Source organism: Podarcis muralis, chromosome 9 (assembly GCF_964188315.1).
Source record: "Podarcis muralis chromosome 9, rPodMur119.hap1.1, whole genome shotgun sequence".
Lineage (NCBI taxonomy): Eukaryota > Metazoa > Chordata > Lepidosauria > Squamata > Lacertidae > Podarcis > Podarcis muralis.
In genome coordinates this window covers 80,691,298-80,705,609 of record NC_135663.1, presented here as the reverse complement: position 1 = coordinate 80,705,609, position 14,312 = coordinate 80,691,298, and the positions used below count along the sequence as shown (strand labels likewise).

Genomic DNA, 14,312 nt, shown 5'->3' with positions numbered 1-14,312 from the left:
GCTGGTACAATACTCAGAACTGTGTCAAAGTGAGCCCTCTACCGCTTCTTGCCTACTTCCCCAAGGTGAAGCCTTTCCCCTCCAGCAGGGGAGGGGAGGGTCTGTAAAAGAAAGCAGAGCAGCAGCAGAGATAGGGAGTGAATCCCAGATCCAGCTTGAAGGGGGCTGACTCCAACTTGAAATGAGACTACGCATTCCATCTGGAGCTCCTCCTCCAAGGTCTCATCCCATCCCAAGAAGAGTGGTTATTTACAAGCCTATGCTCAAAAATGGCACTAATAAATGCATGAGGAATCCCAGAGCAGAGCAGGGCAGGGTTGGTGCAAGGTTTGGATGCTGGAAACAGATTAAAATCACTGGATAGCCATGAAGCTCTTCAAAGGGCCTTGGGCCAAACACTGTCCCCTCAGCCTAACAGGGTTTTTCTAAGGTAACACAGAATGTGGCTACTTTCACGGCAGCAAATTTCTTATAGGAATAATTAATATAACACTTCTTTCCATTTCAGATGAAGCTTTCAGGCATAATTCGCTCCCTCTTGTTCTTTCTTCACCCTCCCCAATGCTAATTAATACTCTCCATACATAAACCTTCACTGGAGAAACAGAATTTGGTGGAGGAGAATCCATACTTGAGCCACTAATTACTCCAGTAAGTAATTATATAAAAACTGAACAGGTTAAGCGTGGCTAAAAAGATATGGGACTAACCTATCTCGAAGGAACTCAAAAACAACCCCAATTCCAATCAGAAAAGTATGTCATCTCAGACATACACACACTCTTCTTAAATGAGATGTCAGGCCTAATGCTAAAAGAAAAGAATCAATGCAAACCTAAAATAAGATTTGTTTGCTTTTAAAAAAAACCAAAGTAGCTTGGCTTTGTACCACATTCAAGAGACAATCCAGGCTCACCCTCATTTATAATGCAACTCTTGAGGCTTGTTTGCTAGTCTGTGGACACCGGCACCCCCCAAAGTGAGAAGGCTCAGGAGAACACCAGACACAACGCCTGACTGACATGAATGTAATGAATACAGACTGGGAGCACAGGGGAGAAGGAAGAAAAGTTCAACATTTCCACTGTCCCAACAACAAAAGGTTGCTCCCTTGAAACTGCATGCAAACAGCACCTTCAGAGCTGCCACTTTTTGTCAGGGAGGGAGAATTAAACTCATCCACCCCACTCACTCTGGCTCCAATGCTGCCTAGGCCCCACTCCCTGGCAGCTAAAGAATATGCATCAAACGCATTCACACATCTTATGCCTAATTTGGCCCTTAGTAAAGGTCTAACATACAGTATCTTAACGGCTAGAAGTGGAAGATCTACCAATAGCTGCTCACATGGGACACAAAGCAATTGTCTCCAGAGAGATGTGGCAACTGGAGCAGAGAATCCCAGGTCAGCAGGACTGTTCTCAGTGCTTGTAATCTGCAAAATCTTCAAAGGCAGCCTCTGTCTAACACTCTGGGGAGCAGCAGCAGACAAGCTAGACAGGTCTGCTACTGGGCAGCTTCTTGTGCACAGAAATTTTTTATTTTAATTATGTATCCTCAAAAAATCCTATCTGAAAATGGATTATGACCAAGCGCAAGAAGGTCTCTCCTTACTTTGTTAGTGAACTTGCTTCCCCCACTCCCTTGCTACTATATGTATGATAAACATCTATCAAGTTTGTCACAAACAGCAGATGGATGTGCTAAATCTGTTTCTGCGATACATTATATCAGATTGCAGATAGGGGACCCAAATGATCAAATGCTCCTCCATACAGAAGAATAAATAGATCAGAAAGAAGAGTTTTAGACGCTTTCCTATGTGCAGGGAAATATCTATACAGAGGCTGTTCCTGTACAGCCCAGTCACAAATGAACTGCTGTTTATCAGAACTAAACCCCGTTGAAGACATAACAAAAGCTCATGTTTATTCTGCAAAACTAGCATATTCTAAAACAAACATCCCTAATGACCAACAGTTCTACACACCTTTAGATCAAAGAGTTCCTGGTTTCCCTTAATACTGGATTTCTGCTACTTGAATGCTGACCCTCTAAAGGAAGCATGTAACGCTTAGCACAGGTCTTAGCAAAAGTCAAGACGGTCTGCAGTTTTCAAAAAGGGAACAGATTCATGCAGTTTTTGCCATAGGTTGCACCAAGTTCCACTGTTTATATTAGAAGCAGATGGGTCATGTTGCTTGGCACCAGTTTTTATTTTGCAAGATTCCTGCCATGATTCAGGATGCTTGCTATTTATTAAAACATGTTGAAGGAAGCAGGAGCTATTTAGGGTGTCTGACAATTTAGAACTATGGTCAGAAGGTACGGTATATGGAGTCTGGTCTGTGCTTGGATGGGAAATGACTGTGAACACTGTAAGTCTCCTTTAGCTTCCCTCCCTTGTGGAAGAGAGGCAGGATGAATGGATATTTATTATCAGCTAGCAATTGCCCACTCCTTCCTTTGGAGTGAGGCGGGGGAGAGAGCTCTGCATTTAATACAGTACCTGCATTTCTTCACTGTGCAGTTCTATGGAGGCCCAGAGGCTTCAGCCAAAAAAACAAGTTGATAATACCTAATCCAGTCCACAGAGGAGGTTTAGAATGCAGAAAATATCTCCCCTTCCTACAAGTATAGGTAAATATAGGTATAGATAAATATGCCAATATCTCTTTTGGGGTAGGGGCAGAAACAATCAAGGCAGCTTTTACAGATTGCTTTACACCTCTGAAGGGAAATTACTGCAACTCTGAGCTCTATAGTACTACTGATGCTGCCTACAAACTATCAAGCCTTTGGGTTCACACAAACTACCTCCAGGAGTCTTCTCTTAGGAAGAAGATTAATTCCCCAACTTTTGGCTATGTGATCATGATGCAAGTCACCCTGGGCCAGTAAAGACTCAGATGGCCAGCTGCTGCCAGTAGTCCTATGCCCCAAAATGCCTTACTGGCCATGGAAAAAAGAACACAACATTAGAATTACACCCCATGGCATAAAATGAGTCTAACTGCCTATGACAAGCTGGCACAGCCATTTTCAATTATCCAGTGTGTCAACGCCTTCATCTGTTTATTGCGTAAGGACCACATACAAACACAATTCTGTGTAGCAGGGACAGTAGTTCCAGGCAGAACAGACAATTCCCTCTTGAAGCAGCATGAGCTAAAGTACATCTTGTTTGCTGTAAACAGTACGACACCTCTGTACCAAAGGCACGCTGACATTGCTAAGGAAGTCCCAAGAACAGCTTAAGTCAGCTTTTCCCAAGGTAGGGCAGGTGCCTGACCTGGCACTCAAGTTCTAGTGCGCAGACCCCTTGGGGGAGCAGGGGAGGGACAACAGGCACCTCAAGACTATTGACTCCTTTCGCTCTTGAGACCCTCATGGGACTCACAGGGCTTCCTGCTGTTAAGTGTGGCTGCCAGACAGTGAAAGCTTTTTAGCATAATAAACCTGTTTATGGTGTCAGCACACTTACTTGGCCCTTGACTCAGAAATAAACCCAAATTTGGTTCAATGGGTTTAGAACCACAATCCAAGTCAAATAAATGGTTACGGCTGCTTAAATCAGGGAGCTGAACTTATATTTGTGGTAGTAAACAATAATGGCTACCTCATCAATATGTTTCAGATGTGTTTCTTGCACTGTTTTCTGGATCAGGTTGGAAGAACTGGCATGAGCCAGTGGACAAGTCTTGGAACACAGCCAGGGAGACTCGGGTTCAAATGCCCATCCAGTCACGAAGCTAACTAGATGACCAAGCACCAGTCACTAACCTACACTCCAAGGGTTGTTGCAAGGATAAAACGGGGGGAACCGACCTGAGTTTCTTGGAGTAAAGGCAGGATTTAAAATAATAATAATAATAATAATAATAATAATAATAATAATAATAATAATAATAATCTGTATCACAGCATTGTTCCCTGCAGCCTTTTTTTAAGTGAAGTGCTGACTTGTCAGCTCTCTCATTCCTGGATGAACAGGAAAACAAGGGGGCGGGGAGCTACCACTACTCTCATCTCTGCCATTTCAGTTTTCACCAGCAATTAATATTTGTCCCCAAGTCCTCTGCCTATTATTTGACATCATACACTATCCCACCCCAGTTCTACAATTATGTTTAGGGGCAAATCAGACACACATTATGGTCCACTGGTATACTACAATTCAAGGATTGTTCACAATATGGATTTGTGGGAGTAAATATTGGGATATGCCTCCATTAAAGATTAATATTTCAGTATATTAAAAGTTCACCTTTTGCTTTCTGTATAAGAAAGATGACAAGGCCAAGCAGGGAGCTAGAACATCTTCAGTTTGAGTACTTAAGAGAAGTGTAACTAGCAAATTCCCAAATATGCTGGAGATTTCCATTGCTCCCTTGGCTGAGGCTGATGGAAGCTGAAGTCCAACACAGCTGGAGGGCACCAGGTTGGGGAAGGCTGGAATAAAGGATCTCAACCAGTTAAGATCCAATAGGGATTCCTCTCCTACACAAAGAGAAGCAGAGTTTCTGCATTCCTACAACAGCGATGGTTGATATTTAGTCTGCAGAGCAGCTTGACATGGCTAGAATTTCTATGTTTGTATAGAACAATCCTGAGTTTCTCCTATCTGAAAGAGCTCACTTTCATCACATGTCACATTAAAACAGCACTGAGCCAAGTTGAGCATTAGTTGTATAAAACTACAGTCCTAACACACTGCAAGCAAGCGGGGACCTTTTCAGTTTCTCCTACACAATGACAGTAAGCCATCAGCATCACCACAACCGCTCCTTCCCACCCTGGGCATATTTAGGACAGAGAAATGAACGGTTGTTGGCATGAACTTACTGTCTCCTCTTCTTCCACAAAATAAGCAAGACTCATCATGGAAGCCCAGTGCCATACACAGCCATTTCAACCAACATGTAACCTGATCCTATCTGTGTTTAATCAGAAACAAGCTCCACCAATTTCACTGAGGCTTACTTTGAAGTGTGCATAGGACTGCTGGCTCAAAACCCTTTGCCAGTTTACCGGTGGCATTGAATTCCTAGAATGTTTACAGCTTTGCAGGAAGGTATGGCACCAACGTGCAAGCCTGCAAAAAGAGTTATGCCACTTCACAGCTGAGTGTCACAGGGCTGTTTTACCAGTAGGGGTGGCAAGCTGTTAGCCAACATTAATTTAAATTTATTTATAATAGCATTTATATACTGCCTTCATATAAACTATCAAGGCAGCGTACAACAATATGTACACAATAGGAACCATATGACATTTGCCTTGTGGGAGAAGAAAACTTCCAAAGGGGTGGGAACTACGATGGTGTGTGGCAATTCAGGATTCAGTAGGCTGCACTAGTGGCTCCCATCAACAGGTACCTACCACTCCTACAAGAGTTTATCAAATCCTGTAACTCTAGTGTTAGTTTTTGGCTAATAAATCTTTTGATGGTTTCAAACTTGTGTACCTCTGCTCTTAACTCACCTTTGATGCTTAGTATATAGACCAAACAAACTGAAACTGAGAAAAGAGGGAGATTCAACAGGGTGGGGGGAAATCACGTTTTAAATTTATGTCATATTACAAAAGTAGTAAATTTGCATGCTGTATCTAAATAACTTTTTCCCCAAGCGTGATCAGACAGGCTCCATTGCTTCAAATGGACCTTGAAAACTTATTTGTTTACTGTGGCCTTTTTGTAACTATTTTAATTGGACCTGCAATCTGTGATGCTGTTTTATAGTGGTTGCATTATAATTCTAAGGTTCTGTTGCAGCTGATTTTATTTTAATGTGTTTCATTGCCTGCATGTTCATTAGAACTTTTAATTTTAGTGCTCTGCTTTATATTTTTATGTATGTGTGTGTGTATATATAGTTATACGACATAACAGTCTGAGTGATATATCTGTGTGCTTTCCTTATGAGAAAGTTGTCTTTTAAAAAGGTGGGCTCTAAATCTATAAACATTAAGGACAATGTTCCCAGCTCACAGCCCTTCATGGCCCTACATTGGGTTGCTACCCATTCCTTTCTAGTAGGGCTCCTACACCTTTAAATGCTGAATAGGAAGCAGAAATTCAACACATGTAGTTTCTCAGAGGAGAGAGAGCCAGTAGCAGAGTGTGGGTTTAGTGGCAGAGAAGTCTGGCCAGGGGCCACTCTAGCCTTCTACCTTGCCCACCTCTCTTCAACTGGGTCTTTTCCTTAAGTGATCTCAAGTCCTGCTTTCTCCAGCCATCCTGGGACCGAGTTACGTCTGGGTTTTCAGTGTTCGAAAACCGAAACGTTCGACTTCCAAGATGTTCAAGAACCAAAACGTTCGACTTCCAAGACATTCAAAAACTGAGGTATCACTATACTGCTGTGGCAGGAAGATAAATGGCGTTTCTATGTGCTCTGGCTTCCCTCACAGTGTCCCGTTGCACCAGAAGCAGTTTAGTCATGACCCGGAAAGTTGTCTGTGGACAAACACTGGCTCCCTCAGCCTGAAAGCGAGATGAGCGCCGCACCCCACAGTCACCTTTGACTGGACTTAATCGTCCAGGGATCCCTTACCTTTTACCCCAAACAGAGAATTCCTGACTTGCTTTCAAGCTAGTACCTCCAGTACAGCTGGTGGAAAGGCAAGTTACTCAGCTCATGCCTTGTTTTAAAAGCAGGTCACACATTCAACAATATGGGCACACTCCTTGTTCTCTCTGGGCTTCCACCTATCATGGGTGGAGAGAAATTACTTAATCTAACTTCCAACTAATCAGGGAGGAGCACTTTGCCCACATTCTGCTCTCTCTCACACACAGATACACCCGCCCTGCAACACTTTTGTTTCAATTTAAAGAAACAAAATCTTCTAGCTTCTTTTGTCAAAGCTGTCTGTTGCAAGCACTCCTATACTTAAAGAAGTTGAATGGCTGAAGAGGAGGGAAGTATATTTCCTCTCAGACTGCCCTTCCCAAAACTTCAGTAATGTAAATCGTATTTCCAGAGAGAAAACAAAGGGAAAAACAGAGAGGGAAAGAGAGGCAATATGCCTACTGCGTAGTCGAAGAAGAGCAAAGAAAGGTTCTAAAAAACAAATTAACGAAGGGATAACTGTTCAACTTTGAAGGAGAAAATGAAGTTCTGAGTAGTAAGTTTTTACACTATGAAGTTTCAGAATTTACACACAAAAAACCAAGTGTAGCCATGTGAGATCTGGATGGTAACGTAGTTCCCTTCATATTTAAGAACACAGCCTCAACAGAGCCTCTCTTGTCGCCACCTGATCTTCTGGGAGTAGCCCCCATGTATGCTCCACCAAAGGACTATTGATCTTAGGCACCCCATGCTTCAAAGACCCAGTTTGGAACACCTAGAATACACACACACACAGGCTGGGAGCCTCAATGGCGCCCCTCTGGGACATAATACCTGGCTAGTCCCCTCCCCAAAGGGACGCGGGTGGCGCTGTGGGTTAAAGCCTCAGCGCCTAGGGCTTGCCGATCGAAAGGTCGCCGGTTCGAATCCCCGCGGCAGGGTGCGCTCCCGTCATTCGGTCCCAGCGCCTGCCAACCTAGCAGTTCGAAAGCACCCCCGGGTGCAAGTAGATAAATAGGGACCGCTTACAAGCGGGAAGGTAAACGGCGTTTCCGTGTGCGGCTCTGACTCGCCAGAGCAGCGATGTCACGCTGGCCATGTGACCCGGAAGTGTCTCCGGACAGCGCTGGCCCCCGGCCTCTTGAGTGAGATGGGCGCACAACCCTAGAGTCTGGCAAGACTGGCCCGTACGGGCAGGGGTACCTTTACCTTTAAGTCCCCTCCCCCCCCCCAATAGCTACGGATGAGCCACCAGCTCATCTGACTGAAACAGGAAGAGAAAAGAACCTTGGGTATCTTTTCTTCTCTGCTTCATTAGGAATGACTCTCTGCCTCCCCGCCTGCCACCCCATAACTAAGCAAGCCCTAGAGTAACATAAGAAATCACCCCTCCTCATCTACCCTCTATCAATCTTCCCTACCTCAAGAAATGATGCCTCCCCCAACCCTTTCTCTAGAATGGCAAGGTCCTAAAGTCTGGGATGGGGAGGAAAACAGGATTAAATTTAAAATATTAACTGATGCTTAAAAAAGAGGAGGAATTTTACTGCCAGACTTATAACTATGTTATAAAGCTGCCTGTATGAGTTGGAAGAAGGAATGGCTGGTACTGAAAAACAATAGGTTATTTCAGGTATGTCCAAAGTCTGTTTCGGGGGCCTAATCCGGCCCACCGGTTGATTTAATCTGGCCCCAGTGGCAGTTTCTTTCCTTAAAAAAAACCTCAACAACTTCAATCCTTAAAAAAATGGCCAACAACTTTGGTTCGCCCTCATGGCCCTTTACTTCATCAAATCTGGCCCCCTTTGAAAAAAGTTTGGACACCAATGGGTTATTTGATCTAGAAGGTTTGGGTGGCATGCATATTTATGGTATGAGAAGGGTAAGGTTCACAAAGAATTTTTAAATCGCAAGTAGTGTGTGAACCCAATATAAAAATTTATTCGAAAGGAAAACACCATTGTGGTTATCTCCAATAGAGGCATGTGCACAAAAGAAATTGAATGTGGAAGCAAAATGGGGTACATATAGAGGTTTTACATATTAAGGTTTTCTGGAGACTGTTGTGAGTTGAAACAACAAGAAGTCCAAAAGTGAGTGATGGGATGGCTCTAATATCATCAAGTAAATGAACTATGCAAGAAAGATAGGACATGTGGCTTTATACAGTGGTACCTCTGGATACGAACGGGATCCGTTCTGGAGCCCCGTTCACATCCTGAAGCGAACGCAACCCGCGTCTGCACGCGTCGCGATTCGTCGCTTCTGCGCATATGTCTGACGTCATTTTAACAGTCTGCACATGCGGCAAAACCCAGAAGTAATGCGTTCCATTACTTCCGGGTCGCCACGGAGCACAACCTGAAAACGCTTAACCTGAATCAACTTCAACTCGAGGTATGACTGCAGACCAAAGATCTGAATCTGAATTAACACTGTTAAAAGGTAAAGGAAAAATGATTTTGAAAATGTACAAAATGTTATTAGAATGGGAAACGAAAGACAAATTGGTTAAGTCTGCAATGATACACTGGGCTAAAAGATTTGGGACATAATATTGATATGGTTGTATGGGAAAAGTTGTGGAAAGTAGATATGAAATTTACTACTTGCTACACATTAAAGGAAAACTATTTGAAAATGATATACAGATGGTATTTAATACCTAACAAACTGGCTAAAATGTATAAGACTATATCAAGTAAATGTTGGAAATGAAAACAGTCCCAATGGTTATTTTTTCATGCGTGGTGGACTTGTAAAACAACAACAAGCTTTTGGGAGATGATACACAATGAATTAAAAAAGATCTTTAAAACAGTCATCCCCCAAAAGCCTGAAGCATTTCTTTTGGGAATAATTGGGGCAGAGGTCTCAAAAAAGTTGGTTAATTTTTTATGTATACTTCCACTGCAACCAGAATATTGTATATGCAGAAATGGACAGAAGTTCCAACAAAAGAGGAGATTTAGACTCTATGGAGATGGCAAAAATAAGAGACCAAAGAGATAAAATGTTTGTGGAAGAGTGGAGGCAATTTTTAGACTATCTGATAAAATATTATAGCCAAATGAAATCACAGGCAGAACCGGAAATATAAGCAAAGGAATAAGAACAATAAAGGAATGTAATGTAGGATATAGGTTATAGAAATATGTATTATATCTAAGGCAGTAGATCAAAGGATTTGAACAGAAACATCATGGAAGTGAGGATGGGAAATCAAAATGCGAAGGGAATATTGTATGAAAACTGAATTTGTTAAATTGTATGAAAATCAATAAAAAATTATGTCAAAAAAGGGTTGGACCATCACCAGTCTCATTCTAATCCCCAGAAATTGAGGCCTTCTCCAGACTCTGGAGTGACTCAGCCTCACAATCTCAGCTCATGGCTCTCTACCCCACCCTGACTCCTGGGCTGCCTCCTACTCCCAGTCCCCAAAGCTCCCTTTCCTAGGCGGCCAAATCAAACCACTGTGGGGTGTCCCCCCCCCCCAGCAGAACTCTTATTTCCCAAAGTGACAAGCCCCAAACCTGGGCCAGCCCCAATCTCCAACTCCCAGGATTTCTCCCTGGCATAGTAAACCTAGCCTGTCTCAAATTAATAACCCCCCAGGTCCCTTGAAGGGTATGTCCCAAACCTGTGGCTATGGCCACCTCCCAACCCCATTTCTCAATCCTTGGACTGTTCCCCACCTCCTGCCCCTTCTAGCAGGGCTCCTGCTTCCTCACTAAGGGGGCTGAGGACACAGCCCCCACCAGCCCTCCTGGGTGCTCCTTACCCCACATCCTGGAGAATTACCCCTCTTCTGAAAATTTGGGCAAAAAGGTGAGAGAGCCAGTGCAGTGTCGTGGGAGAGACCAGCGTTCAAATCTCACTTGGTGAGCCTTGGGCCAAGCGCTGCCTCTGCCCTCTAATCCAGGCACAGGGCTGTTGCACCGGGGAGAACCAGGTACCCCGCCTTGTGCTCCTTGGGAGGAACAGGTTGGGAGATAAGTGCAAAAAGACAACAGAGAAAGTATGGAAGCCCCAGCCCTCAACTCCTGGGTTGCCTTCACCCCTTGCACAGTACCCGGTTTCCCACACTCCTGGGGGGCAGCGGGGAGGCAGCCAGAGCCCCTCTTCCCTCCTAGGTGCTTCTGACCCTCCTTCGCTGCCCCGGAGCAATTACTCCAGAGGAACTCTCCCTCCCCTCCAGACGGGCATGAAGCTCCGTGGGAGCCCAGCCCCCCTCGGCCTGCCCTACATCGCAGGGCGGTTGTGAGGATGGGGAAGGGGAGACCCGGGTCAAGGGGGGGGGAGGGAGAAAGGCAAAACAAAGCTGGGCAACCCCCCTCGGCCCCCCCGCAGGGTATGAGGCCTCCCGCGGCTCCCCTTGGCCCCCCGAGGCGCGGCGGCGGCACCCACCGTGATGTTGCAGTGGATGGTGAGCGGCGGCGGCGGCGGGGGCAGTGGCGGCGTGGGGAGGCCGCCTCCCCCGGCGCTGGCGGGGCCGGCGGGGGTGGTCGGGGCGGCGGCGGCGGCGGGGAGCAGCACGAACTGGCAGTGGAGCTCGTCGAGCTTCCAGGAGACGATGCGGAAGCGCTCGTGGTCCTTGTCGAAGATGGACTCGAGCAGCTTCAGCTCGGCCTTCAGCCCAGACACAGACATCCTGGCCGCATCTCCGGGGCCCGCCGGCCGCGGCCTGCCTTGCCTGCCCGCCTCGCTGCCGCCCGGCCTGCGCTTGCGGCTCGGCCTCGAGGGCGGCGGGGGCGCCTCGCCGAAGCCGGCCGGCCCCGCGGGAGGCCCCCGCCCGCCGGGGAGCAGCGCAAACACCGCCGCCGCCGCCGCCTCGGCCCGCTGCGCTGAGGGAAGTCGGCGCGCTGAGGGAAGCCGCGCTCTCCGCTCGCTCGCTCGCCCGCCGGCCGGCCGACTTGTGGCTCTGGAGGACTAGGCCGGGGCGGCTGGTCTCCGGGCTCCTCGCTCTCTCTCTCGCTGGCTGGCTGGCTGGCTCGCCCTCTTGCTGGGCCGGCCCCTTCCTCCCAGGCAGGGTCAGACCCACCCACGGGGCAGGGTTTGGGCCGACCCCGAGGAGCAGGCGGCGCACCGCCTTCCCCACCGCATCACAAGGGGTCTCTCCCGGGGGGCGGGAGGAGGCGGAGGCCGGGCTGTTTCGCGAGGAGGTCGGAAGCCCCGCGAAGCTGAAGCGAAACAGATGAGGGGCTCGCAGAAGGGGAGGAAGAAAGCGGCCTCTTCCCGCGGGGTCGGCCTTTCCGTGGGGTGGAAATGTTACAGAATCACAGAGCCGGGTCATCTAGAATTCTAGTCCAACCCCTACAATGCAAAGCATCCAGGACCGATGGCCATCCGACCTCTGCTTAAAAATCTCCACAGCCTCCCAAGGGAGTCCATTCCACCGTCGAACAGAAGGTTCTTAAGTGAGGTTTAGTCGGAATTTCCTTTCTTATAACTTGAAGCCTCCCCCAAGCAGGAGAAAACAAGTTTGCCCCATCCATCACGTGACAGCCATTTGAAGATGGCCAGCCTATCTCTTCTCCAATCTCCTTTTTTCCATTCTAAACATACCCAAACTCCCTCAACCATTCCTCGGCGTAAGGCTTGGTTTCCAGACCCTGGATCATCTTGGTTGCCATCCACTTCACACCTTCCAGCTCATCAATATCCTTCTTAAATTGTGGCACCCAAAACTGGACACTGGACTCCAGGTGTGGCCTGACCAAGACAGGATAGAGCAGGACTATGACTTCCTGTGATTGGGACACGATAGTAGTCTTGATGCAGCCTAGAATAGCATTCACATTTTTTGCTGCTGCATTACACTGTTGTGTGTTAAGCTTGAGGTCTGCCAAGACCACCTAGATCCTTTCCATATTGTAATGGCTTGGGTCTTTCCCACACAAGTGAGACGACTCTGGCAGTTACTTATTTCAGATTTATTAGTCAAATCAAAAGGTCCTGGTCAGAGCTCAGCTAATCTCCTTCATCCTCAGAAAGCACAGTTGCCGGAACTGAGGCCCGCCCCCTTTTCCCCCAACAGGAAAACTCCCCACCTTCTCTTTCTGTCCCTTTTGCGCTTCTTGGCCAATCTACTGATCCTATGAGATTTTGGAGAGGGCACTCCATGTATTCCTGTGTCTGTATCACTGTCTGAGCTGACAAGTTGCATTCTTTCACTTTGGCTCTCTCTTTCATTTCCCCTGTGTCAGAGATCAGGTTTTTGATTCTCCCTGGTGCTGCTCCCTCCCCTCTGCATTCCACTCTTACCTGCTCTCTCTCTCTCTAGGCCTGCGTTCTCACTCTCTGTTGGTGAAGGAACGGAGCTGACACATATGTACTACTGGCAAGCCAGGTGTCCCCCATCTTATATTTTTACAGCTGGTTCTTTCTGTCTAAGTGCAGAACCTGACATTTGTCCCTATTGAAATTCATTTTGTTAGTTTTGGCCCAGTTTGTCTTCTGTGGCGTTGGCTACCCCTCCCAGTTTTGTGGCACCTGCAGATTGGATGAGCATCCCCTCAATGTGTTTATCCAAGTTGTTTATAAAGATGTTAACCAAAAACAGGCCCAGGAAAGAACCCTGCAGCACCCCACTTGTCACTTTTTTCCAAGATGACAAGGAACCGTTGGTCAGCACTCTTTGGGTTTGGTCAGTCAACCAGCTGCAAACCCACCTAACAGTTATCTTGTCCAGCCCACTTTATACCAGCTTCTCCGCAAGAATATCATTTGTCAAAAGCCCTACTGAAATCAAGATGCACAACATCCACAGCATCCCCCTGATCCACCAAGTTTGTAAGGCTATAAAGAATGAGATTCATCTGGCATGACTTGTTTTTGAGAAACCCATGTTGGATCTTAGTAATCACAACATCCTTTTCTAAGTGCTCACAGACTGACTGTTTAATTATCTGGTTACAGATGGGTAGCCGTGTTGGTCTGCCATAGTCAAAACAAAAAAAATTCCTTGCAGTAGCACCTTAAAGACCAACTAAGTTAGTTCTTGGTATGAGCTTTCGTGTGCATGCACACTTCTTCAGATACACAGAAGTGTGTATCTGAAGAAGTGTGCATGCACACGAAAGCTCATACCAAGAACTAACTTAGTTGGTCTTTAAGGTGCTACTGCAAGGAATTTTTTTTGTTTTGTTTAATTATCTGTTTTTGAACCTTTCCTGGTAACAACATCAAGCTCACCAGTCAGTAGTTACCTGGGACTTCTTCCCCTTCCCTTTGAAGATGGGGACAACATTTGCAGGGACCTCACCTGTTTTATAGACAGAAGCTCTGAGATTACATACATAAGCTCCTTTACTACTCTTGAGTGTAGCTCATCAGGCCCTAGAGATTTGAACTCATTTAAAGTAGCCTGGTGTTCCCTTACCACCTCTTTTCCTATTTTGGGATGCAGCTCCCTCCTTGCGAGCCAGTGTGGTGTAGTGGTTAAGAGCGCTAGTCTCGTAATCTGGTGAACCGGGTTCGCATCTCCGCTCCTCCACCTGCAGCTGCTGGGTGACCTTGGGCCAGTCACACTTCTCTGAAGTCTCTCAGCCCCACTCACCTCACAGAGTGTTTGTTGTGGGGGAGGAAGGGAAAGGAGAATGTGAGCCGCTTTGAGACTCCTGAAGGGGAGTGAAAGGCGGGATATCAAATCCAAACTCTTATTCTTATTCTTCTTGCATCATTTATTATGTTATCACCAGGTTGGGCATTGCTTTCCTTTTGGGTGAAGAC

General features: G+C 46.5%; 1 protein-coding gene across 5 annotated transcripts in view; it reads right to left on the bottom strand.

Moving 5' to 3' along the window:
* UBE2Q2 (ubiquitin conjugating enzyme E2 Q2) overlaps positions 1-11,498 on the bottom strand; it is a 41,105-nt gene extending 29,607 nt beyond the window's left edge. For 2 of the 5 annotated variants that reach the window (XM_028742876.2, XM_028742878.2), the window contains exon 1: positions 10,989-11,300. In XM_028742876.2, coding sequence (XP_028598709.2) covers positions 10,989-11,231 — 243 coding nt within the window. In that variant the 5' untranslated portion in view covers positions 11,232-11,300. Of the gene's footprint in view, positions 1-10,988 lie in introns of all 5 variants that reach the window. The other 3 variants (XM_077934559.1, XM_028742877.2, XM_028742880.2) reach the window with 3 other exon arrangements.
* Positions 11,499-14,312: the final 2,814 nt, after the last annotated feature.